The sequence below is a fragment of the Pristiophorus japonicus genome, chromosome 11 (assembly GCF_044704955.1).
Source record: "Pristiophorus japonicus isolate sPriJap1 chromosome 11, sPriJap1.hap1, whole genome shotgun sequence".
In the NCBI taxonomy this organism is placed as follows: domain Eukaryota; kingdom Metazoa; phylum Chordata; class Chondrichthyes; family Pristiophoridae; genus Pristiophorus; species Pristiophorus japonicus.
The window spans coordinates 97,662,991-97,687,697 of NC_091987.1; the positions used below are offsets into that span (position 1 = coordinate 97,662,991).

A 24,707-nucleotide genomic window follows, 5' to 3' on the forward strand; every position below is an offset into this window, starting at 1 on the left:
TGGGCCAGCAGCGCGATAGCATGTGTGTGCTACATTGTGCATAGCTGCCTTGAAGGTGTACAGTTGATCATTGGTCGTGCGACCTTCAGAAGAAGCAGGTCAGTTGTGCAAGTTGAGCGGGGCAGTAGGTCATCATGATGCAATTGTCTTATCTACTGCTCAGCTTGCAACAGGGTTCAGTATTGGTGTTAAGATATTCCTTAATTAATTAAATAGAGAGCTGCTAGCATTTGGCAGCCCAGTCCAGCTTTTAATTTGAGATGTAAAAAAATTGTACTGTGGGTGTAGTGGAATTCTGGTATACAAATACTGTCCGACATACTGTGAGATCGCTGTTAATTTCATGCGAGATATTTACGGAAATACCAATTTGTTTTGGTATGCCAGTCCTGTTTTGTTATGCAGACTTCCTCCTAAGTGAAATGTTTGAAATCTTCATTTTTTTTAAAGTTTGTTTAAGTTTGGGTACTCCTATAATCTTCAGCACATCTGTCAAAGAGAACAGACCTAAGGGTAGCACCAGCCAAGTGAACCAGCAAGTTGAGTCAGTTTAACTTTACAAGGACAGTCACAACAACAACAAAAAACTGGGCCTTGACTTACGAAATTCTACAAAAGACTGGGCTAAATTGGTACCAATTACATGTATTTCCAAGATTGTTTGCCACATAAGAGACTTTTATTTAATCTTTCATCTCTCTTGGAATATATATGTTGAGGGACCGATGGTTTCTAGGAAGTATAATGGGTGTATTAGGGCTTGTGTAACTCTTTTGTCTGTGTGCTGCATAACTGGTACCGTTCAGTTTATTCTCTGTAATCTACCAGTCTCCAGTGTGCATCCATCCCATGGGCCCCTAAATGCACCTTGTAGAAGTCCAAATGAAACCACCATGATTGAACTGGCAGCTAAAGTGATCTGCATAGAGAGTCTTGGCCCCTGATCCTGAGTGGGGGGAGGAATTTAAACTTCACAGCATGAGTTTTTTTAAAGCAGGTTCCCTGATTGACAGGCTTGGCTCCCTGTCGGGTGGGAGACGCTCTGGAGGAGGTCACAGGTCAGGAGCGGATAGAGAGTTTTCAGCTGGGTTAGTTGGGGAGGGCAGGCGGGTGTCACCGATCCTCACGGGGGGGGGGGGGGGGTTCCAATACTGAGGGGCGCGGGGGTGGTTCCGATACTGGGGGGGGGGGGGTCTCCAATCTGGGGGGGTTGGCCCAATCTCGCGGGTGGGCGGTGTGGTTGATTCTCTGATCCCAGGAGATCCGATCGCGGGCGGGCAGGAATAAAGGTAAGCTTGATGGGCTGAGGAGGAAACACTCCTGCTCCTCCTGGCCTGCAAGCAGTCCTGTAACAGCACTTACTGAAGTAGTCCTCACCTCCCTTTAGCTGCCGTGTTTCCCGAAGCCCGGAACACCTGGAGGACAGATTAAATCTGAGGCAGCAGCCTCATTATAATATTTAAATGGCCAACCCGCCTCCTGGGAGCTGGTTGGCTTTCTGCTCCCCCCCCCCCCCCCCCCCCCTCCCCTCCCCATCCTGCCTCCGTTAAAACCAGCAGTGGGTAGGTTGGAGGCATGTTGGGGTCAGATTTGCGATTTAAAAAATGTTAACATCCCACCTGATCCCAATCCACACTCTTTTTGAGGTTAAAACTACCCCCTTAGGAAGCTTTAAACATAATCTTTTTTTGTGCTAATATGCAAACTTAGAGAGTTAATCACAAGATGGTGAATATTCTTTCAAACCAATGCATTCTATCCCTGACCTTTCACTCTGCTTTTTATTTTTACACTGTCTCTTCCTGCCACGTGTTGTGCGTAAAGCATCAATGTTCCAGGGAGAGCAGAACCTGAGAATGCAAGTTCACGGGGTGTAAACAAATTGATTGAGTGAACCCAGTAGAGACCATTAGCTAACACATTTGGCTCCTAAGTAACAGGTGTTGGTCATGTTTTGTTCTTTTAAGAAATAAAACACTTGTTTAGGTTCACCCAATGCATTGGATGGTACCCGCTGTAGTATTGATTCGTACATAACACAAGTGTTCCAGGCTTAAAATCTCAGCTGGATTGGCTGAACAGAGCTGGTGTAGTGATGGGGATGTGAGATTGGTCTCAATGTCCATGATGAGGGGGGAGAAAAAACAGGATTGGCAACAGATAGCTTTCCAACCACTATCTGCTTAAAATACTGCATGTGTGTGAACGTGTGTTCAGGACTGGATGGGAGCTTGGCTGTGATGGTTTTCTTCTGCCTAGTTCCACCCTGTCAATCACGTCACTGTGGTTCAAAGAGGAGAATGGAAAGAGAGGGTGCAAATTGAGGAATCATTTAAAAAAAAAAACACCTGTTTTACGGTTCACCATTTGTTTGTTTTCTGACTCTTGATGTTCTTCAGGAATTGTTGATGACCTGACAGCTGCTGGAGTGAGATGTTTTGGCCCATCAGCAAAAGCAACACAATTGGAAGCTAGCAAACATTTTGCCAAAGATTTCTTGGATCGGCATGATATCCCTACTGCTAGGTGGAAAGCATTTACCGACCCTGGGGAAGCATGTAGCTTCATCCAGAAGTAAGAAGGGCATTTATCCATGTTGGGTATGCATTAACGTGAGATTCTGCTGGAATGCAGAAGGCCTTCCCATTAATGTTAAAGTGTCATGTGACCGCTGCAGCACCATAGTAAATATCAAGCCTGTAAGCTTAATGTTTCAAATGAGGGTCTTGACCTGCGACTGAAACTTAATCATCACATGAAAATGAGACTTACTTGGCCCCATGTTTTTGCCAATCGTGAAATACAAATCCTGTTTGGTCACAAAATTGAAGAAAATTATTTGAGGCTCCATTCCTGTGTGCTAAAAAAGGATTTGGTCAAAAGCCATAGCAGAACAGAGGGTGGTACATTGTTAGCCCTCTCACTTAGTTCTGGATTGCTTTCTAGTGTGTGTTTACACAATGGGGGCGATTTTAATCCTACTCGCTCAGCAGAAATCTGGCGGGCGGGCAGTTAAAATTGCCCTGGCACATACCTGTCCGAAAGCTGCCATGATCGCCACATCTGCAATTTTAACCTGGTCTCCTGAACAGATGCCTGGAGCCAATAGGGTCCTTCTTTACATATGCATATTGTGGCCTAATGACATCATTGAGACCCGACTGTAATTTTAACTCGGGCCTGAGTGGGAAATCCACCTGGAGTTAAAATCGGGCCCATTAATGTCACTTCCCTAAAAACGACTTAAACAGGGAGTACTGTGTATGTGCAGGGAAGGGAAACTTCAAAGTAAGGAAAACTTCATATCATGCAATGGATTGATTGTTGCTTTTCTTTTAGTGCTGATTTCCCTGCGCTGGTAGTAAAAGCAAGTGGCTTGGCAGCTGGGAAAGGTGTAATTGTAGCAGCTGACAAAGGAGAGGCTTGTAAAGCAGTCCGAGATATAATGCAGGTATGTTACCAGAGTATCGTGTAAGGTTTTTTCCTTTTAAATATATATATGCTTTTCAGTGAATTAAAGGGACACTCCTGAGTAAGTGCCTATTACGACCGTCTCCTTGGGTTCCTTTGTCACGACAGAACCATTTTTTGTTCCAAGTAACTTCAGTACGCAGCATCCTCTTCAGATCCTATTGCTTTCAGTAAGCTGGGAAACAATGTCTTTAAAAATGATCTCTCTTTACACTCCAATGAGCTGTAAAGATGGTGGATCTGATGACGAGGTCAATGACCTTGTGATGACTTATATGCTGGAGCTTTCCTTTTTTAATGTTGATTGTCTCATAATATTTGTGTGGGAACAATCCATCCAATGCACTTGGTTTTAAACTTGCATTTATATAGCACCTTTTACATGTTCTTTTGTAGGCAAACATGGTGGGCGTTCTGTGCCAGCAAGGTACAAAATGTTTTTTGATTGTCACTTAAATTAGTCAGCACAACTCTCGGGAAGGAGGGATAACATGAGATCGTTTTACCAGTTATGTAGCCAATATCAATGTTCAAGTTTGACCTGCTGTGGCTCCCATTTGCTGCGATACACTTGAGTCTTGCAATCTCTTATAGATTCTCGTTTCTCGGTGCCCTGGTTGTTTGGGTTTCTATTGACTGACGTGCGTAATTTAAATGAGGGGTTGGAATTCATAGTAGCCCCACATGATTAAAGTAATGTGATTAAATTTTAAATATTGACTTATGTAATTTGACTCTGCTTGTATTATCTGAATTGGATTTTTAATTAATAATTCTATAATGTTAAATTTCAATAGCTATGTCTATTTATGTCTCTCAAACTCGCTCACTGACCCTCTCACAGAATGGGCATGAGAGTACAGGCAGCCTGCAACAGATATCTGGATCTAGCTAGCATTTGAATAGCTTAGCTTGAAAGTGGCCTTTGACTTCAGAAGCCATTAAAGTTGCATTTTTGTTTGTCAAAAAGCAAAGAGCAAGGGCAGTTTACAACTGTACCTTGTACTTATTCAAGTATGATGTAAAATGAACTAGTTTGTTAGGATGCATTATTTGTGCCTTGTTTTGAAAGATTGATTTTCAGTCTGCTCTGCACAGAGAGGAGAAAGCACGGTTGGTGCCGTGTGATATTTCAGTAGGCTGTACTGGAGCAAGGGTTCTCTAAATCACGATCCCCAAGTCATGCTATAGTAGAACTAGATACTGGACAGGAAAACGTACACTCTGGATTGTAGGTGATGCAAGGCCTGCTTGCAGGATTGACCAATGATGCTGAATCTGAGAGAATATCTAGTGCAAAAGTCATTTTGATCAGATCTAACCAGTCTGTGTTTTAACACATGGAGATTACAGCAGTCAGTTAGCCATCCTGGGAACAATCTTTATGGCACTCCAGGGCTTAGCATCCTACTTGCTTCATGAAGACTGCAGTTGGCTTTAGAAATATAACATTGCTGGGGATTCAGACTAAATGTCACTAGCCAACAATCTGGAACTTTTACATGTTCTACTAGTATCCGAGGGTATGCTGTTATCAATATTGTATGAAAAAAAGTTCTGAGGTTTTCAGTGACCTTTTGGTTTCTTCAGATAGGCAGCTGAACAAGTTTGTAGTCGATTCTCAGTGAGATGTAAAGTTATTGCAGCGTCTACAGAATTAAAGGGAACAGGGATACTACATCGAAGAGCACAACCCATGGAGCAATATTTTAACACTGAATATTGCAATGAAATCAGATGTAATACCCTTTTCAAGATTTTGCATCACATTTTTGTGACTGGAAGGCTGTATCCAGTGAGGTTCTGCAGGGCTCAGTGCTGGGTCCCTTGCTTTTTGTGGTATATATCAATGACTTGAATGTTGGGGGTATGATTAAGAAGTTTGCAGGTGACACTAAAATAGGCTGTGTGGTTGATAATGAAGAAGAAAGCTGCGGACTGCAGGAAAATATCAATGTACTGGTCAGGTGGGCAGAACAGTGGAAAATGGAATTCAATCTGGATAAGTGTGAGGTAATGCATTTGGGGAGGTCTAACAAGGCAAAGGAAAACACATTAAATGGTATGACACTGAAAAGTGTAGAGGTACAAAGGCAGTACAGATCCCTGAAGGTAGCAGGTCAAGTAGATAAGGCGGTTAAGGAGGCATATGGAATACTTGTCTTTATTAGTCGAGGATTGGAATACAAGAGCAAAGAGGTTATGCTTGAATTGTATAAAACACTGGTAAGGCTGCAGCTGGAGTATTGTGTGCAGTTCTGGTCACCACATTACTGGAAAGATGTGATTGCACTAGAGAGGGTACAAAGGAGATTTACGAGGATGTTGCCAGGACTGGAGAATTTTGGCTATGAGGAAAGATTGGAGATGTTGAGTCTGTTTTCTTTGAAACAGAGGAGGCTGAGGGAGACTTGATTGAGGTGTATAAAATTATGGGGGGCCTGGATAGAGTGGATAGGAAGGACCTGGTAGAGGGGTTAACAACCAGGGGGCATAGATTTAAAGTAATTGGGGGGAGGTTTAGAGGAGATATGAGGGGAAATTTCTTTACCCATAGGATGGTGGGGGTCTAGAACTCACAGTTTGAAAGGGTGCTGGAGGCAGAAATGCTCACCACATTTAAAAGATACTGGATGTGCACTTAAAGTGCCGTAACTTACAGGGCTATGGACCAAGAGCTGGAAAGTGGGATTAGACTGGATAGCTCTTGGTCGGCTGGTGTGGACACGCCGAAATGGCCTCCTTCCGTGCTATAAATTTATATGATTTGCAATATGGTTTAGTGCCTGTTTTGGGCTCGCTGCATGTTCAGCTGCACAGAAACTAATGCGGAAGAGGTTATTGTGAATGATAGAACAGTTTATTTTGTTTTGTCAAACGTGCAGCGTACCATCCGAAGTAAATGTTGAAACTGTTTCAAAGATTTTCCCTAAAATAGTCAAAGTAATTCTGTTTCTGAGAAATGTTATTAATTCGTGTAAACATTTTTGTTGTAAAAATATGATCAGCTCATCTAAGCCACACCTGAAGTTTGCTTCTTTATACAGCTCAGTCGAGGAGCATAACTTCTAAGATTAAAAATTGTGGGGTAGAATTTCTGCTGGATTGGGCTGGTTCGTCCCAAATCTGTCAGACCAGTGCAACCGATCTCGGAATTTCAAGCGCAATTGGCATTAAGTGTAAAATCAAGCTTGTGATTTTTTTTTTTTTGCGCTAGTTTAAAAAAGCATAGCACAGGAAACCGGCTCCACCCACAAAACTGACCCCCCCCCCACTCCGATCAAATTAATCACCATGGCGAGTTTCCACTAATTGTGTCGTTTGCAGGCCTTTGAGGAGGCTCTTAAAATTAAGCAATTTGTTTAGGTGCAAGGGCACTCGTTGGCACTTTATTAAAAAAATCCTTTAAATAATAACAAAAATATTTAATTAGCTGAGAAATTGACTGCTCTACACCAATGGAACTAGTAAGTAGTTCTGTTAAGTTTTTGTCATTTTCAGTTATTTACAATCCGGTTACTCACGGTGGACTAGACACTTATTAAAAATGCTTATTTTTGGGGGGATAAACCTATTTTCAGCTGTATTAATAAAACTGTACCAGGGTAGCACTTTTTAATATATCAAGGAATATTTTTTTAATGCAAAACAATATGTTCTAAAACACTGCCAGATTGCTGGTTCATGGACGATTTTACATTTGTGATTATGCAAATGAGTTTGAGCAGGAACCTGAACCATAAAATCAATTTGGAAAACAAGCGCAATTTGCGCCCGGATTGCCAATTGCGCCCATATCTTGAAAAAAGGAATTGTTTTGTTTGGAGGGGTGGAGGGGGTGCTTTTAGTAACTTTTTTTTCTCCCCTATGTTGTTGACTCCTTTCTGGGTACAGTTTCAAATGTCTGAACCTAAATTTAGCAAATCAGTATCAGTGTAATGGTTCAAATGTAGTGCTGACTAGCATACAGTGCACAGAGCTGAATGTACTTGTATTTTCCTTTTTAAAAGGAAAAGACGTTCGGTTCTGCTGGTGAAACTGTAATCGTGGAGGAGCTGCTTGAGGGAGAGGAAGTTTCTGTAAGTAATGCTTGTGCCTTTTGTCGGCCCAGTTCTATTTGAAGTTCTTTTTTATTTTTTCATTGCCAACTTTATTCAGTTGTAAATACAAAGTAGACCTAATCTTGCACCTTTTCACCACTGTCAATCTTTTAGTTTATATTTTTTTTACGTTGGACTGATGGTTTTTTATTTGAAAATGTGAATAGGCTTTTGATTCAGTTCAGGATTGGGGATTGCTGTGAAATGATTTAAATCTGCTAGTAATAATTGGGATTTGTGGAGCTCATTAAACTGAGAGGTGATTTAGCCATAGTGAATTGGAAACAGCTACTTGAAGGTAAATTGGTGTCAGAGCATTCAAGGAAGAGATCCAGAAGGTTCAGAGCAAGTATGTGTTCTCAAAGAAAAAGGGTGTGATGAACAAATCTACAGCCTCCTGGATGTCGAGGGACATACAGAGTAGGATAAAGAAAAAAAAAAGGAGGCTTATGACAGATACCGGGGGCTCAATACAGCAGAAACTCTAGAGGAGTATAGAAAGTGCAGGGGTGCAATTAAAAAGGAAATTAGGAACGCAAAGAGAGAGCATGAAATAATTTTGGCAAGTAAAATCAAGAAAAACCCAAAGATGTTTTTATAAATATTTTAAGAACAAGAGGATAACTAAAGAAAGAGTAGGGCCTATTAGAGACCATAAAGGTAATCAGGGTGTGGAGGTGGAAGATGTGGGTATGGTTCTTAATGAATACTTTGCATAGAGAGGGGCAATGCAGACATTGCAATCAGGGAGGAGGAGTGTGAAGTATTAGATGAAATAAACATAGTGAGAGGAAGTATTAATGGGTTTAGCAGCTGTGAAAGTGGATAAGTCCCCAGGCCCGGATGAACTATATCCCAGGCTGTTAAGAGAAGCAAAAGAGGAAATGGCAGTGGCTCTGACCATCATTTTCCAATCCTCTCTGTGTTGGAGGACTGATAATGTTGTACCTTTGTTTGTTTAAAAAGGGAGAAAGAGATAGATCGAGTAATTACAGGTCGATCAGTCTAACCTTGGTGGTGGGAAAATTATTGGAAACAAATTTTGAGGATCAAAATTAGAAAGACATGGACGAATCAAGGACAGTCAGCATGGATTTGTTAAGGGAAGGAAGATTGTGTCTGACGAATGTGATTGCATTTTTTGAGGAGGTAACAAGGAGGTTTGATGAGGGCAACGCGATGATGTAGTGTATATGGATTTTAGCAAGACTTTTGATAAGATCCCACATGGCAGACTGATCACGAAAGTAAAAGTAAAAGTAAAAGCCCAGGGCAAAGTGGCAAGTTGGATCCAAAACTGGCTCAAAGGCTGGAAGCAAAGGGTAATGGTTGATGGGTGTTTTTGTGACTGGAGCGTACAGAGGAGATTTACAAGGATGTTGCCTGGATTGGAGAATTTTAGCTATGAGGAAAGATTGGATAGGCTGGGTTTGTTTTCTTTGGAACACAGGAGGCTGAGGAGAGACCTCATTGAGGTGTATAAAATTGTGAGGGGCCTAAATAGTGAATAGGAAGGACCTATTTCACTTAGCAGAGGAGTCAACAACCAGGGGGCATAGATTTAAAGTAATTAGTAGGAGGTTTTGAGGGGAAATTTCTTCACCCAGAGGGTGGTGAGGGTCTGGAACTCACTGCCTGAAAGGGTGGTAGAGGCAGAAACTCTCACCACATTTAAAAAGTACTTGGATGTGCCATAACCTACAGGGTTACGGACCAAGAGCTGGAAAGTGGGAATAGGCTGAATAGCTTTTTGTTGGTCGGCGCAGACACATGGTCCAAAATGACCTCCTTCCGTGCTGTAAATTTCTATGATTCTATCATTATGGATCTTACTTGGCCTCATGTGTTGATTACTGTTTGCTTCCACTTCTGAACCTGAGTTTGCAAGTGCAGTATTGCATGGTGTACAAAAAGCTCCACGTGACCTCTTTGAACAAATTTGCCCATTAGATTTAATCACATTTTTATGAGCAAACTGATGAACATCAACTTTCATCATTTTTGAGGCATTTCATTGTTTTGCTATGCTCATTTAAATAGAAGCAGCTGCAGGCTGCTTTGCATTTTCTTTCTGTTGACAGTACAGGTATTTTTTAATTAAAAGGCAGTATACAAAGCAAAATTGCTTATTTCAATCAATCCATCGTTGGCAAATACAGTTTCAGAAAGGCTAATCCAAACAGAGTTTGGAACAGAAATAGTGCGACACGTTGGAGTCCCAATGTGCTGCACCACAGAATGATAGAAAGTGAGGTTGGACCAGGGATGATACAGACAGCGAGTTTCTAATCTCAGTGGTGCCACTGTGGGGAGGTCCTGAGCGGGGGCCATACATTTCCCCTCCAGTAGCTCTGCATTGAGAGCAGTTGTCTAGGGATGGTGTGATTCAGCACCACTTTGATCCATGTGTCCTGGTAGCTTATCCTGTGACTTCATTTTAATGGTCCTGAATACAGTTTTCCCCATTTAATTTTTAAAAAAATGTAGTAAGATATAAAAATTAACTGACGCAAATATGAGATGACCAGTAAAAATACTTCTCTCTATCCAAGTGTCTTAATTTCATTCAACCTCATTTTTCATTGTATTTTGTCACAAAATATTAAAAAAGTTTTTATCCACTACCAAAGTAATTACAACTCCGCTTACACACCTGGATGCTTAAATAGAAATATAGATAAAATGGCTTTAGCAGTTAATTCAGGTGCCCATGCTCCATAAAGTTAATAACAGATTGAGCAGCTTTGATTCCGAAACTTAATTCAGCAATGAACTATTTCTTCGCATACCTGTTTGCTGTTTCCTTTGACAATACTGTCCTACTATGTGATGGCAATTGACTGAGATATCATGAATCGAGTTTTTTTTTTAAAATCTTGTTGTGAAAGTGATGCAGATCTCTTGTGATTAATCAACTCCATTACTTAAAATGCAATTCTGGTAATGTTATGCAGTGCCTCTGCTTCAGCGACGGCATTACAGTTGCCTGTATGCCACCAGCTCAAGATCACAAACGCTTACTGGATGGGGACCAGGGACCAAATACTGGTGGAATGGGAGCCTATTGTCCTGTTCCTCAGGTAAAAAAAAAAATCATTTTTCTACAGCATTTGAAAATTAATCTTTATTCTTTCACGGAAGAATCTTGACAATATGTATTCAGGACAATTATAATGTACTGTGCCATGTAATACCGGAGTATAAGAGCTGAAGTCCACACCAAGTGACTCTCTGTTTATTGGAATTTGGTGACCAGACTGGAAGACTATACAGCCGAATTTAGCCCAGTTAAAATGGCCGGTGCGATTTACCCGCATCCATCCTATTAGGACTTGGAATGCACAACCTAATAGGGTTGTAGATACAGATTCATTAGTAGCCTTCAAGAGGAAATTGGATAAATACTTGAAGGAGAAAAGAATTACAGGAATGTGGGGAAAGAGTGGGGAAGAGGGACTAACTGGATTGCTCTTCGAAAGAGCTGGTGCAGACTTGATGGGCCGAATGGCCTCCTTCTGTGATGTATTATTCTATGATTCTATAAAACCCAATCTTGGAATCAGCACCGATCCATTTGACTTCCCTCACCTTCTCTTGCACTTTTTTGAACCGTAAGTGATTTCCTTGGCTTAATTTCCTTCACTTAATTTTACCAATTAGAGAAAAAGATGCTGCAATTCCCAGCTGAGTTTTTAATTGAAACAAGTTCACCAAACAATCTCTTCTGTACCAATTGTTCACCAATCTTACTCAGAGAGACTGTGATATAGAGTGGGCAATTGCAATATCACACGAATGTAGGAGGAAGTTGAAAGCTCGTAAGTTAACCGATTTCTAGATATCCAGCCATTCTGGACACATGGCTGTAAATTGTTCCACTCCTGCAAGTGTCAATGTCACTGTAGCATTAAATGTATTCATTAACATTTTTTAAATAAACTGGTATCTAGGACATTTATGCTTCCAGTACTAGCTATGGGATGTTGAAGGTTTGCATCTGAAACATTTATCAGATGCTGACCATTCTGCAATCTATTTCCAACCTTTTCTGGGTTTTTTTTTACAGATTTTCTTTTGTTTTGGTTGTGGCTCTTTAGGTTTCCAAAAATGTTCTTCAAAAGATCAAGGAAAATGTTCTTCAGAAAACAGTTGATGGCATGAGGCAAGAAGGAACCCCTTATGTTGGTGAGTGCAGCTTTATTTGGTATGCCAGTATTTGTTAAACTGGAGTAGGTTGGAGCCTCAAACAACAAGCGGGTAAACAAAGCTCACCAACTGGAACAGTGAGTAAAGGCACTGCCCTTTGTCAGACTAAGCTCGAAGGATCCACGCTCATTTTACATCTTTGCTGAGTAAGCTGGTCTCAACTGGGGCGGTGCTTCAGGTACTGCAGTTGGCTGCAGCATTCTCTGACCGAGGTAGGGAAAATCAGCCAAAATTCCTGCTTCTCATTGCTGTCTAGTGATTCCCACTGGAAAGTTTATGTAATGTGCGGGGGGCAGCAATGGGCTCAGTGGTGAAGCCCTCCATGCTCAAATAACACTCAACCAAGGTCGACATGTTGGAAAATGGCCAATTGGGTGAAGCGCTGGAGGACTGTTGGTGCCTGAGGAGCTGTACTCTAACGCCCTTAGGCGAGAAGGGAGAAATTTGTCAACATTGGTCAAGGCGACTTGTATGTTGCTAACTTTTTAACTATTTTGATTACTTTAGTTCTGGACGGTCTTAGTAGCATGGATGGATTTGAGGATAAGTGAAATCAAGTACAGGTGCAGCGTCGAAAATCTGGAGTTCCGGGACGATCCTGGAGTAGGGTCGTCCAGAATCTGCAAAATATTACGGAATCCAGACACCCTGTCAAACTGTTACCGCCCCAGGGAAAAGTCAATAAATGAAATGCAACTACTGTGCAGTGACAAAAATTGCAAGAATAAAAACGTCAATCCTACCTGTTCCAGGCCAGGGCTTCACAGTCACCGCACCGCTGCTCTTGGGTCCGCACCAACTCTGAACAGCACACAAGTCCCCGGCCAGAACCAACCAAGCTCCCGCGCAAGTCCCTGGCCAAAATCAAACTCTGCACAGCACACAAGTCCCCGGCCAGAACCAACCAAGCTCCCGCGCAAGTCCCTGGCCAAAATCAAACTCTGCACAGCACACAAATCCCCGGCCAGAACCAACCAAGCACCCGCGCAAGTCCCTGGCCAAAATCAAACTCTGCACAGCACACAAGTCCCCGGCCAGAACCAACCAAGATCCGTGCGCAAGTCCCTGGCCAAAATCAAACTCTGCACAGCACACTGCAGCTCCCCAAAGCAGCAACCGCACAATCAGATCGCCACGCTCCGTGACTCCGAGCGGAGCTGACCCAACCTCATCCGACCATATTTCGATTTTAAGTTTGCACACCTGTACCTGTAATAAAAAATACTACCTGTACTGTACATGCACTTTTAAATTCAGCATTTAAAAAAAAATAGTGGCATTAAACATTATAGGGCTATAGACCCACCTACATCCCATGATCAGACCCCACCCAACCTGACTCCATCGCTGTGGTGTTTTTCCCGATTTAACGATCTGCACAGGGAAGGATTGTGAATTTGTGTTGTCATTGCACACATGTCAAAATGGCCAACAGGTACCCCAATGGGTTCAGATAAAGGAAAGAGGAAGCATAGTTCACTTTCAATTGCCAAGAAAGTGGTGTTACTCCAGAGATTAGATAGAAGTGCTTCAGTGAGAAGATTGAGTAAGGAGTATGATGTTGTCTCTCCACCATCTATGATATCAGAAAACAGCTCATGCAGTTTTATGCGGAAAGTGATGTTCATGCGGAAATGGGTGAGAGAAAAAGTATGCATAAGCCGAAATGTGATGATTTGGAATCGAGCAGTGATGGAATGGTGGCGACAGAGGCAAAGTGAAAAGGTTCCTTTGTCTGGCCCAATGGTGGTGCAACAAGCTAAAATATTCCATGCACAACTGGGGATTGAAACTCCATACGAGTACTCTTCTGGTTGGTTAGGCAAATTTAAAAGGCGTCATGGAATCAGGCAACTGAAAGTGTGTGGTGAGAAAGCCTCAACAGATCATGAGGCAGCTGAACATTATGCTGTGAGTTCATCAAACTAATTGCTTCTGAAAACCTTTCACCTGAGCAAATGTAAAATGCTGACGAGACAGCACTGTTTTAGTGCCGCGTACTGCGAAAGACATTAGTAGCAGCAGAAGAAACGCAGCCAGCAGGTGTAAAAGATGCCAAGGATAGGTTGACTGTGCTTGCTGCTGCAAATGCGGCTGGGACACATAAGTGTAAGCTTATGGTCATTGGGCAAAGCCAGCGTCCAAGATGTTTCAAGGGTTTGAGAGTATTGCCTGTGCATTATTATGCCAATAAGAAAGCGTGGGTAACCAGGGTAATCAATCTTTCTCAACTGGTTTGAGAAGCATTTTGACCCTCAGGCGCGTGCTCATTGCACAGAAACTGGCCTTGAGGAAAACTGCAAAATGTACTTGCTGCTAGACAATTGCTCAGCACATCCCGATGCTGAGCTTTTGGTAAAGGATAATGTCCATGGAATCTACTTGCCTCCAAATGTTACGTCACTGATACAGCCAATGGATCAAGGAATTTTGAGATCAATGAAGTATCTCTACAAAAACGATTTTATGAGCTGTTTGTTTAATGCTGTGAACACAGGCATGGGAATAAAAGCATTCTCAAAAGCTTTCTCTATCAAGGATGCCACATGGGCAGCTGTGGATGCATGGAACTTGGTAACTGCAGACACCTTGGTCAATGCTTGGTATAACATCTGGCCATCAACTATGTTTGCTGACGATGATGCTGATGCTCCTCGGACTTTCAAGGCTTTCATATGTCCAGGGAGAAAGCAATGATTGCTCAACTTTTAGATTATGCGAGAGGGCTGACTTGCGAAGCTGTGCAGGAATTGAATGAGGACGATGTCGCAGAAGTCATGGACATAGACAACGATGCTCCCATTGTGCATGCAGTGACAGATGAAGAAATCATGCAGTGGGTTTTGCATCCAGAAGAAAAGGATGAAAGCAGTAAGGATGATGTTGATGCCGGTGATCAAGTCAAAAAAGTGCCCATTGACAAAGCAATCAATCTTTGTCAAGAATTAATGCCTTCGAGCAATGAAGCTTCATAAGTGAAGAAGAAACACCACAGGTCTACAGAATTCGGGAAAGATTAGTGAAAGAAAAGCCCAAATTAAACAAACAACAATATTAAATAACTTTCAAAAGATGTCGCAACAGAAGGCCCAAGACCTACAGCGTACAACTACACCAGTCATTTCCACACTTGATAATCCTATTGCTGGCCCATCATCAGCCCCAGACATCATGGGCCCTCGACCTCGAGCACAACCTCCAGCCAATTGTAACTGTACCTGTTTATTTTTACTCTCTTTACCAAATAAAAGCTTTCATTTACTGTTTTATATTTCATAACTTAACTATTTTACAAATAAAAACCTTTATTATATTTCATACTTTGAGTACTGTACATTCCTTTTCAAATTTGAAGCTGGTAGCCAAAGATACAGACCGGGAAGCTCACATTAAGTATGGTGAAAATAGAAGCCTCTTTTAATCCAGGGGATAGTCCTACGAACTTTGCATTCAAGTACTGTACTGTACAGTCTACAGGTACTGGGGTACAGGACATCAGACTACCTTCCAAAACATACAGGTACAAAAACAACAGCCGGAAACTTACGATGCGCTGTGAAGCAGCGAGGACTACAAGGCCTGTGAAGAGAAGAACTACAAAATGATGTTGAAAAACCGAAAATATCAGAACTTGGGCCCAGGCATTTCTGGACTCTGGACGCACTTCTGGCATTCCGAAACCCGGAAGTACCCGAACCTGGGCCCAGGCATTTTCGGACTTCGGATATCAGAAACCCGTTCGAATGTCCGGAAAAACACGAAGTCTGGAACGGCCTCAGTCCCGAGGGTTCCGGATTTTAGGCGCTGCACCTGCACAGCAGTCTAGCGGTTGTGGAACTGAATTAGCAAACCCCAAGGTTGAGAGTTCAAATCCCAACATGACAAGTTATGAAATTGAATTCACTAAATCCTAGTCATTTGGGGGCGCTCGCCAGGAATAAATGAGCATGAAGCTGCCGGATTGTCGTAACCCAGCGTCCTTCAGGGAAGGGAACCTGGTCCCGAACATACTACTGGGGGACCCTTTGATAGCCTCAGGCCAACCTGGGACCGGCAACAAATACAGCTCAATAAAAACAAAAACTGCTGTAAAAATCAGAACCTATAGAATGGCAGTCTCTTCTGTTGCAGTTGGTAAGTGGCTCTGTACTTCTCCAGAGTAAATCCTTTGAGCCCCCGCCCCCCCACTCTCTTTCCCTGCCCCTACTTCTGCAGACAAGTTTCTTGTACATGTGGGGTATTGCAGGAAATCTTTTGCTATATGTCCTAAGTAGTTCGTAACTATGGCAAATTGATTTATATTTTTACTTCAATGGCATGATAATTATTTTTGTACTTCATATTGTACAAATTTTCATGTGCAAATATTATTGCAGGCACAACTCCACCAAATGCATCCTTCAATAAGTATTTACATTTGCGTAATAAAGATTTCAATGGTGAAGTTCCGTGAGGTGATCAGACATGGTGAAATACAGACATTGTTTAAATGAGATCTGTGTGAAGCAAATCACTGTTTCCCCCTTTCAACACAGGGATACTGTATGCAGGGCTGATGCTAACCCGAGATGGGCCTAAAGTGTTGGAGTTTAATTGTCGCTTTGGTGATCCAGAATGTCAGGTAGTGTTACTGTAATCTTAAGAACATAAGAAATAGGAGCAGGAGTAGGCTATTTGGCCCCTCGAGCCTGCTCCGCCATTCACTAAGATCATGGCTGAACTGATCTTGGCCTCAACTCCACTTCCCCGCTCCCCATAACCCTGGACTCCCTTAGAAAATCTGTCTATCTCCATCTTAAATATATTCAATGACCAGCCTCCACAGCTTTCTGGGGTAGAGAATTCCACAGATTCACTACCCTCTGAGAGAAGAAATTCCTCCTCATCTCTGTTTTAAATGGGCGACCCCTTATTCTGAAACCATGCCCCCTAGTTCTAAATTACCCTGCGAGGGGAAACATCCTCTCTGCATCTACCCTGTCAAGTCCCCTCATAATCTTATACATTTCAATAAGATCACCTCTCATTTTTCTAAACTCCAATGAGTATAGGCCCAATCTGCTCAACGCTTCTTCATAAGACAATCCCTTCATCTCAGGAATCAACCTAATGAACCTTCTCTGAACTGCCTCTAAAGCAAGTATATCCCTCCTCAAATAACGAGACCAAAACTGTACGCAGTACTCTAGGTGTGGTCTCACCAATACCCTGTACAGTTGCAGCAGTACTTCCCTACTTTTATACTCCATTCCCCCTTGCAATAAAGGCCAACATTCCATTTGCCTTCCTGATTACTTGCTGTGCCTGCATACTAACTTTCTGTGTTTCATGCATAACGACACCCAGGACCTTCTGTACTGCAAAATTTTGTAATCTCTCTCCATTTAAAAAATAATTGCTTTTTTATTTTTCCTGCCAAAGAGGATAACCTCACACTTACCCACATTATACTCTGCCTTCATTCCTTTGTAATCGCTTTATTTAAGATCAGGACACTGGTTTGAGATTCAACTTTCTCACCCTCCAATTGAATTTGAAATTCAACCAAGCTTCTATAGATATGTGAAGAGAAAAAGATTAGTGAAGACAAATGTAGGTCCCTTGCAGTCAGATTCAGGTGAATTTATAATGGGGAACAAAGAAATGGCAGACAAGTTGAACAAATACTTTGGTTCTGCCTTCATGAAGGAAGACACAAATAACCTTCCGGAAGTACTAGGGGACCGAGGGTCTAGTGAGAAGGAGGAACTGAAGGATATCCTTATTAGGTGGGAAATTGTGTTAGGGAAATTGATGGGATTGAAGGCTAATAAATCCCCGGGGCCTGATAGTCTGCATCCCAGAGTACTTAGGGAAGTGGCCCTAGAAATAGTGGATGCATTGGTGATCATTTTCCAACAGTCTATCGACTCGGTATCAGTTCCTATGGACTGGAGGGTAGCTAATGTAACACCACTTTTTAAAAAGGGAGGGAGCGAGAAAACGGGTAATTATAGACCGGTTAGCCTGACATGGGGAAAATATTGGAATCAATTATTAAAGATGAAATAGCAGCGCATTTGGAAAGCGGTGACAGGATCGGTCCAAGTCAGCATGGATTTATGAAAGGGAAATCATGCTTGACAAATCTTCTGGAATTTTTTGAGGATGTAACTAGTAGAGTGGACAAGGGCGAACCAGTGGATGTGGTGCATTTGGACTTTCAAAAGGCTTTTGACAAGGTCCCATACAAGAGATTGGTGTGCAAAATCAAAGCACATGGTATTGGGGGTAATATACTGACGTGGATAGAGAACTGGTTGGCAGACAGGAAGCAGAGAGTCGGAATAAACGGGTTCTTTTCAGAATGGCAGGCAGTAACTAGTGGGGTGCCGCAGGGCTCAGTGCTGGGACCCCAGCTCTTTACAATATACATTAATGATTTAGATGATGGAATTGAGTGTAATATCTCCAGGTTTGCAGATGACACAAAACTGGGTGGCAGTGTGAGCTGTGAAGAGGATGCTAAGAGGCTGCAGGGTGACGGCCAGGTTAGGTGAGTGGGCAAATGCATGGCAGATGCAGTATAATGTGGATAAATGTGAGGTTATCCACTTTGGTGGCAAAAACACGAAGGCAGAATATTATCTGAATGGCGGCAGATTAGGAAAAAGGGAGGTGCAACGAGACCTGGGTGTTATGGTACATCAGTCATTGAAAGTTGGCATGCAGGTACAGCAGGCGGTGAAGAAGGCAAATGGTATGTTGGCCTTCATAACTAGGGGATTTGAATATAGAAGCAGGGAGGTCTTACTGCAGCTGTACAGGGCCTTGGTGAGGCCTCACCTGGAATATTGTGTTCTGTTTTGGTCTCCTAATCTGGGGAAGGACTTTCTTGCTATTGAGGGAGTGCAGCGAAGGTTCACCAGACTGATTCCTGGGATGGCTGGACTGACATGTGAGGAGAGACTGGATCGACTGGGCTTTTATACACTGGAGTTTAGAAGGATGAGAGGGGATCTCATAGAAACATATAAGATTCTGACGGGACTGGACAGGTTAGATGTGGGAAGAATGTTCCCGATGTTGGGGAAGTCCGGAACCAGGGGACACAGTCCAAGGATAATGGATAGGCCATTTAGGACTGAGATGAGGAGAAACTTCTTCACTGTGAGAGTTGTTAATCTGTGGAATTCCTTACCGCAGAGATTTGTTGATGCCAGTTCATTGGATATATTCAAGAGGGAGTTAGATATGGCCTTTATGGCTAAAGGGATCAAGGGGTATGGAGAGAAAGTAGGAAAGGAGTACTGAGGGAATGATCAGCCATGATCTTATTGAATGGTGGTGCAGGCTCGAAGGGCCGAATGGCCTGCTCCTACACCTATTTTCTATGTTTCTATGATCAATCTTTCCTAGAGTATCCATTACTATGAGATCATTTATTAATCCTGTCTCATTACACATTTTTTTTTGTTTGTGCCGTCAACTCATCTATCTTGTTATGAATGATGTGTGCATTCAGATAAAGAGCTTTTAATTTTGTCTCTACCATTTTTTTTTCTCTTCTGACCTCACTTTCTGATGCACTCTTGTGTTTATATGCTCTGTCCCTTCCTGTCTCTGGAATCATTACCCCTATCGCTACTCTGCACTATTGCCACCTTCTTTCTCTCTGACTTTTTAAATTTCCACTCACCTGAACCCTCCCCCACTATTTAGTTTAAAGCCCCATCTGTAGCCCTAGTTATTTGATTTGCCAGGACACTGGTCCCAGCATGGTTCAAGTGAAGCCTGTCCCGACGGAACAGCTCCCTCTTACTCGAATACTGGTGCCAGTGCCCCATGAATCGAAACCCATTTCTCCCCCCATCAATCTTTGAGCCACGGGTTCATCAGAGGATCTTATTTACCCTATGCAAATTTGCTCGTGGCTCAGGTAGTAATCCAGCGATTATTACCTTTGTGGTTCTGCTTTTTAATTTAGCCCCTAGTTGCTCATACTCCCTCAGCAGAAGCACTTTCTTTGTCCTGCCTGTGTTGTTGGTACCCACGTGGGCCACGACAACTGGATCTTTCCCCTCCCACTCAAGTTCCTCTCCAGTCCAGAAGCGGGACTCACGTTCTCAGCTGCAGAGAACAGTATCTATCCCTCTAACAGTACTGTCCCCTACCACTACATTTCTTTTTACTCCCCCCAACTTGAATGGCCCCGAGTACCACGGTACATTGGTCAGTTTGCTCATCCTCCCTGCAGTCCCTGCTCTCATCCACACAGGTAGCAAGAACCTCGTACCTGTTGGACAAGTGCAAGGGCTTGGGCTCCTCCAATGCTACCTTCTGGATCCCCATACCTGCCTCACTTGTAGTCACACCCTCCTGTCCCTGACCATGGACCAAATTTGAATTATTTAACTAAGCAGTGTGACTGCCTCCTGAAACACGGCGTCGAGGTAACTCTCCCCCTCCCTGATGTATCGCAGTGTCTGAAGCTCGGGCTCCAGCTCATCAACCCTGAGCCGAAGTTCCTCGAGCCGCCAACACTTGCTGCAGATGTGGTGGCCGTGGGTCACACTGGTGTCCACCAGCTCCCACATGCTGCAGCTGCAACACATCACCCGCCCTGCCATCTCTATTGTATTTTATTTAACTAATTAGGTTTTCAAATTTTGAAATGCCAATTATCTATATTTAGTTTTTAATCTGTAATCACAGCTCTTAATTTAAACCAATGCCCAAATTTAGAAAAAGAGAGCAATACTCACCAACCAATCACGTGCTCTCCTGCGATGTGACACTTTGATTTTATTTCTTTCCCTTCACAGGTCCATTGGCGCTGCTCCCTGATGGCTCTTTATGTACTCCCCTGTTGCTGATCTGTTCGCGCTCCTTTTGTAATCTTGTAGTCTGTCTATGAGAAACGTCATCTGATATATATTAAAATCAGGATGCATGTGACATAATGTGGCTTCATTATACATCTTAATTATTTTTTTCCTTTTCTGACTCAAAAACCTCATGTTGGTCCTTGGCTGTGTTTCAGGTCATTCTTCCTTTATTAAACAGTGATTTATATGAAATAGTACAAGCAACTGTCGATGGCAAACTTTCTAAAGCCATGCCCTCTTGGCTGGAAACCAGTGCAGCTGTGACCGTGGTTATGGCCAGTGGTGGATACCCAGACAACTACCCAAAGGGCAAGGCGATCACAGGTAAAATCTACCGTGCAGAAAAGCCGTGTTAAGGCTGGTGAAATGTTGCTCGCCACTTTGATGATTAAGTTGCAACTCTTTGTATCGGCCGTGAATTACAGGAATGCGTCTGACTAGTATGGGACAGAAAAGACTTGGGTAAAACTATTAAGCTTTTCATAGTTCTGTAAGTGTTAAATCTGCTGTGATATATGTATGTTTGAGATGAGTGTGCTCGGACCACACATCGCAGAGACTTGGTCTCCAAATAAACATGGATTTTTTTTATTAATTAAAAAATGCAAGTCAAGTTCCATAGTGCATGACACCACCAAGGTTGAAGCGAACAGGGCAGAAAACAAGATAAACTGAAGTAGTAGGTGACATCAAACTTCTTTTCACGTATTTCCACCCACTTCCCACTTTTCCTCAAGGCTTTGACTGCTATCGGTGGTATAGTTCCACAGGTGCCCTCTAGACAATGTCCAAGACGCCATTATTCATGACTCCGCCTTGATGATGACTCAGCTACTCACTGGATAAACACTTGGGGTACCAGAGGGTCTGCAGGAGGCTTGGCGAGTGTGTCAAGGATGGGTGGGCGGGCATGTAGGGAGTGTCAAGCTCTTTGTTTTAAAAGCCTTTCGACAGGCCTGCAAAAAGTCAGCTAGTTAATTATCATGCTGTCGTCAAGGCAGTGGTGAATTGAGCCATACAGACCAGGAAAATCCCAGGTTTGTTTGCAGGTCTGCGCAGATTTTTCTGATCTCGGCTGCTGTAATTGACCTTGATGTTTCTGAATTAAGAGGAGCAAAATTGTCTTGGTTCCCTATTCCTGACCACTACCAAGTGATCTGCTAGAAGTGTGGTATATTGAACATTGGGCAGGCCTGTGATATCCCTTGGTCAGATAGCATACTGCCATTTACTCTCCAGAGTGACACACACACAGTGGCTATTTGGGTCAGATACTGGAGCACTTCTGGTGCCCTTTGTACCTCAGTGGAGGTAGAAGATTAGCCATGATCCTATTGAATGGTGGAGTGGGCTGAACGGCCTACTCCTGTTCCTATTTCTTATACTCTTATGTTCTCAGTAAGCAGACATTGCCTTCTGGAGACGTGGAAGGGAGAAATAATGTTGTAAAAAAGAGAAGAAAAGATTGTAGGGGAAGACAAGACTGAGGGGGGTGAGAAGTTCTAGTAGGTCCTGGGGAAGAATGAGCCTCAGTTTCAACACAGCGAGGATGCCAGGAGCCTACGTAAAGTGGCACATTTACAGCTTGTGCAGAAGAGAAACTTGATTAACAGCATTGTATTTCTTTGACCTTGATACGTCCTTACTATACAGTAAAAATGCACACGAGGCCCATGTTTGAGAGAAGGTCAGTCTGTGACCTGTCCTTTATTTCTCAGCACTCAAGTGTTGAAGGTGGGTGGAGCTTCCCCTTTTTATACCTGAAGGTCTAGGTTAGGAGTGTCTCCCACCTAGTGGTCATTGTTCTCACAGTGTACAACTTAGGTCAGATTATACATGGGTTACAATGCTGGTTGAATACATGACAGACCTAAAATTAGTTTATTTTGCAGGTTTGTCCCTTGCGAAGGACCTGGGCCTACAAGTGTTCCATGCAGGTACGGCACTGAAGAATGGGAAGGTTGTGACGAATGGTGGTCGAGTACTTGCAGTAACTGCTGTCAATAAGGACCTGATCAGGGCAGTGGAAGAAGCCAATAAAGGTGTAGAAACTGTTCAGTTCCAAGATGCTGTTTACAGAAAGGACATTGCACATCGGGCCATTGCATTCATAAAACAGTCCAGGTTCGTGTCTAAACGCAAATACATCTTTTCTTGACACGTGAGGTGTAGTTCAGTAAGGGTTAGGAAGAAATATGCTCTTCCAGATCAGCACATGCATGTTTAAAATTCTACACTAACGATTGCTGTGCTTAGCTAAGTATATCTATCTCAAATCTTTATACAATGCTTTGATAATGTGAAAATGCAAGTGCAACAAAAGATTATTTAATGCAATTAAAATAGATTTATTAAAATACTGGTTTAAACTTCCTCAATGCCTTATGGCGAAAGATTGCGAAGTGCTGCAGTACAGCGGGACCTGGGGGTACTTGTACATGAAACACAAAAGGATAGTATGCAGGTACAGCAAGTGATCAGGAAGGCCAATGGAATCTTGGCCTTTATTGCAAAGGGGATGGAGCATAAAAGCAGGGAAGTCTTGCTACAGCTATACAAAGTTTTGGTGAGGCCATACCTGGAATACTGCGTGCAGTTTTGGTTTCTATATTTATGAAAGGATATACTTGCTTTGGAGGCAGTTCAGATTCCGGGGATGAGGGGGTTGACTTATGAGGAAAGGTTGAGTAGGTTGGGCCTCTACTCATTGGACTTCAGAAGAATGGGAGGTAATCTTATCGAAATGTATAAGATTATGAGGGGGCTTGACAAGGTGGATGCAGAGAGGATGTTTCTACTGATGTGGGAGACTGGAACTAGAGAGCATGATCTTAGAATAAGGGGCCACCCATTTAAAACTGAGATGAGGAGAAATTTCTTCTCTGAGGATTGTAAATCTGCGGAATTCGCTGCCTCAGAGAGCTGTGGAAGCTGGGACATTGAATAAATTTAAAACAGAAATAGACAGTTTCTTAAACGATAAGGAGTTATGGAGAGCGGGCGGAGAAGTGGAGCTGAGTCCATGATCAGATCAGCCATGATCTTATTGAATGGCGGAGCAGGCTCGAGGGATCGTACGGCCTACTCCTGTTCCTATTTCTTATATTCTTATGTTCTTAATTGGGTAATGCATTGCTCTGCACGACTGCACAAACGAAGCCAGCCCGAGGTTGGATCTCAGTCTGTGGTGAGTTAGCTGATCTCGGCCAGAGTACCAGTGGAGCCACCACATTACACTATAGTGCTTTTGAACTAGAGTGGGGGGGGGGGGGGAAATAATCAGTCTGATCACAACCCAGAGACTTCTGCTGGAAAATGTGTGTGTTTGTAGACAACAGGTTGTCAGGGTGGGGTAGGCTTGACAGTATGAGGCTTTGCTGTGAAGTCCAAATGGTCAAACAGCCTGCTAACCTGCACAGTCCAGGCTTGCATATCGAGAATAGGCATTTGGATGAGGTACCAGAAAGTAACAATGCTTGTCAAGCCATGTCATTGTATGGGTCAACATCTACAAGAAAGGAGCGAGAAGACAGGAGAGCTTATTGACTCATTGTACTCCACTTAGACTTATCAGCAAAGAGCACTTTCTTGCTCCCTCCCAAATTAGTGTACTGCTGTAAGGATTGTAAAGGGTGTACTCTGTGGGCCAATTATTTAATTGGCTATAGGAATGAAGGAAGTGACTCATCGAGCAACGATTGAAGAATTTTGGTTGTTAAGGGTTGTCGAGCACCCTCGGCCAGCATTCTGCAGCCGAGACCTAGATTGTGAGATATTGGTCTCTAGCTAAACACCGACTCCAAACGTTTGTTTTCAGCAGTTCGGGGTTCATTTCACATCACTGAAGTTGCCAGGTCAAACCCAGGATTTTATGTCGTTGGCTGCTGCAGCTACTGAATGAATTACCTTCTGAGCAACCCACCAAACAGCTCATCTCATCCACAGAGCCCAAAGTGTCAGTGAATGGAAATTTATTTTTGTAACACATTGAAGCAAACTCTGGTGGAGAAGAGCATGATATAAGATTTCAAACAGCTTCTAGATTCATTTGAGTTGTATTTTG

The 24,707-nt window shown here is 42.9% G+C and overlaps 1 protein-coding gene across 4 annotated transcripts in view; it reads left to right on the plus strand.

Annotated features, from left to right (window-relative positions):
• gart (phosphoribosylglycinamide formyltransferase) overlaps positions 1-24,707 on the plus strand; it is a 58,440-nt gene that overhangs the window by 17,159 nt on the left and 16,574 nt on the right. For all 4 annotated transcript variants that reach the window (XM_070893772.1, XM_070893771.1, XM_070893774.1 and 1 more), the window contains exons 4-11: positions 2,400-2,574; positions 3,340-3,451; positions 7,482-7,550; positions 10,526-10,651; positions 11,669-11,756; positions 16,313-16,398; positions 20,800-20,968; positions 22,537-22,768. In XM_070893772.1, the coding sequence (XP_070749873.1) occupies positions 2,400-2,574; positions 3,340-3,451; positions 7,482-7,550; positions 10,526-10,651; positions 11,669-11,756; positions 16,313-16,398; positions 20,800-20,968; positions 22,537-22,768 (1,057 nt within the window). The remainder of the gene's footprint in view (positions 1-2,399; positions 2,575-3,339; positions 3,452-7,481; positions 7,551-10,525; positions 10,652-11,668; positions 11,757-16,312; positions 16,399-20,799; positions 20,969-22,536; positions 22,769-24,707) is intronic.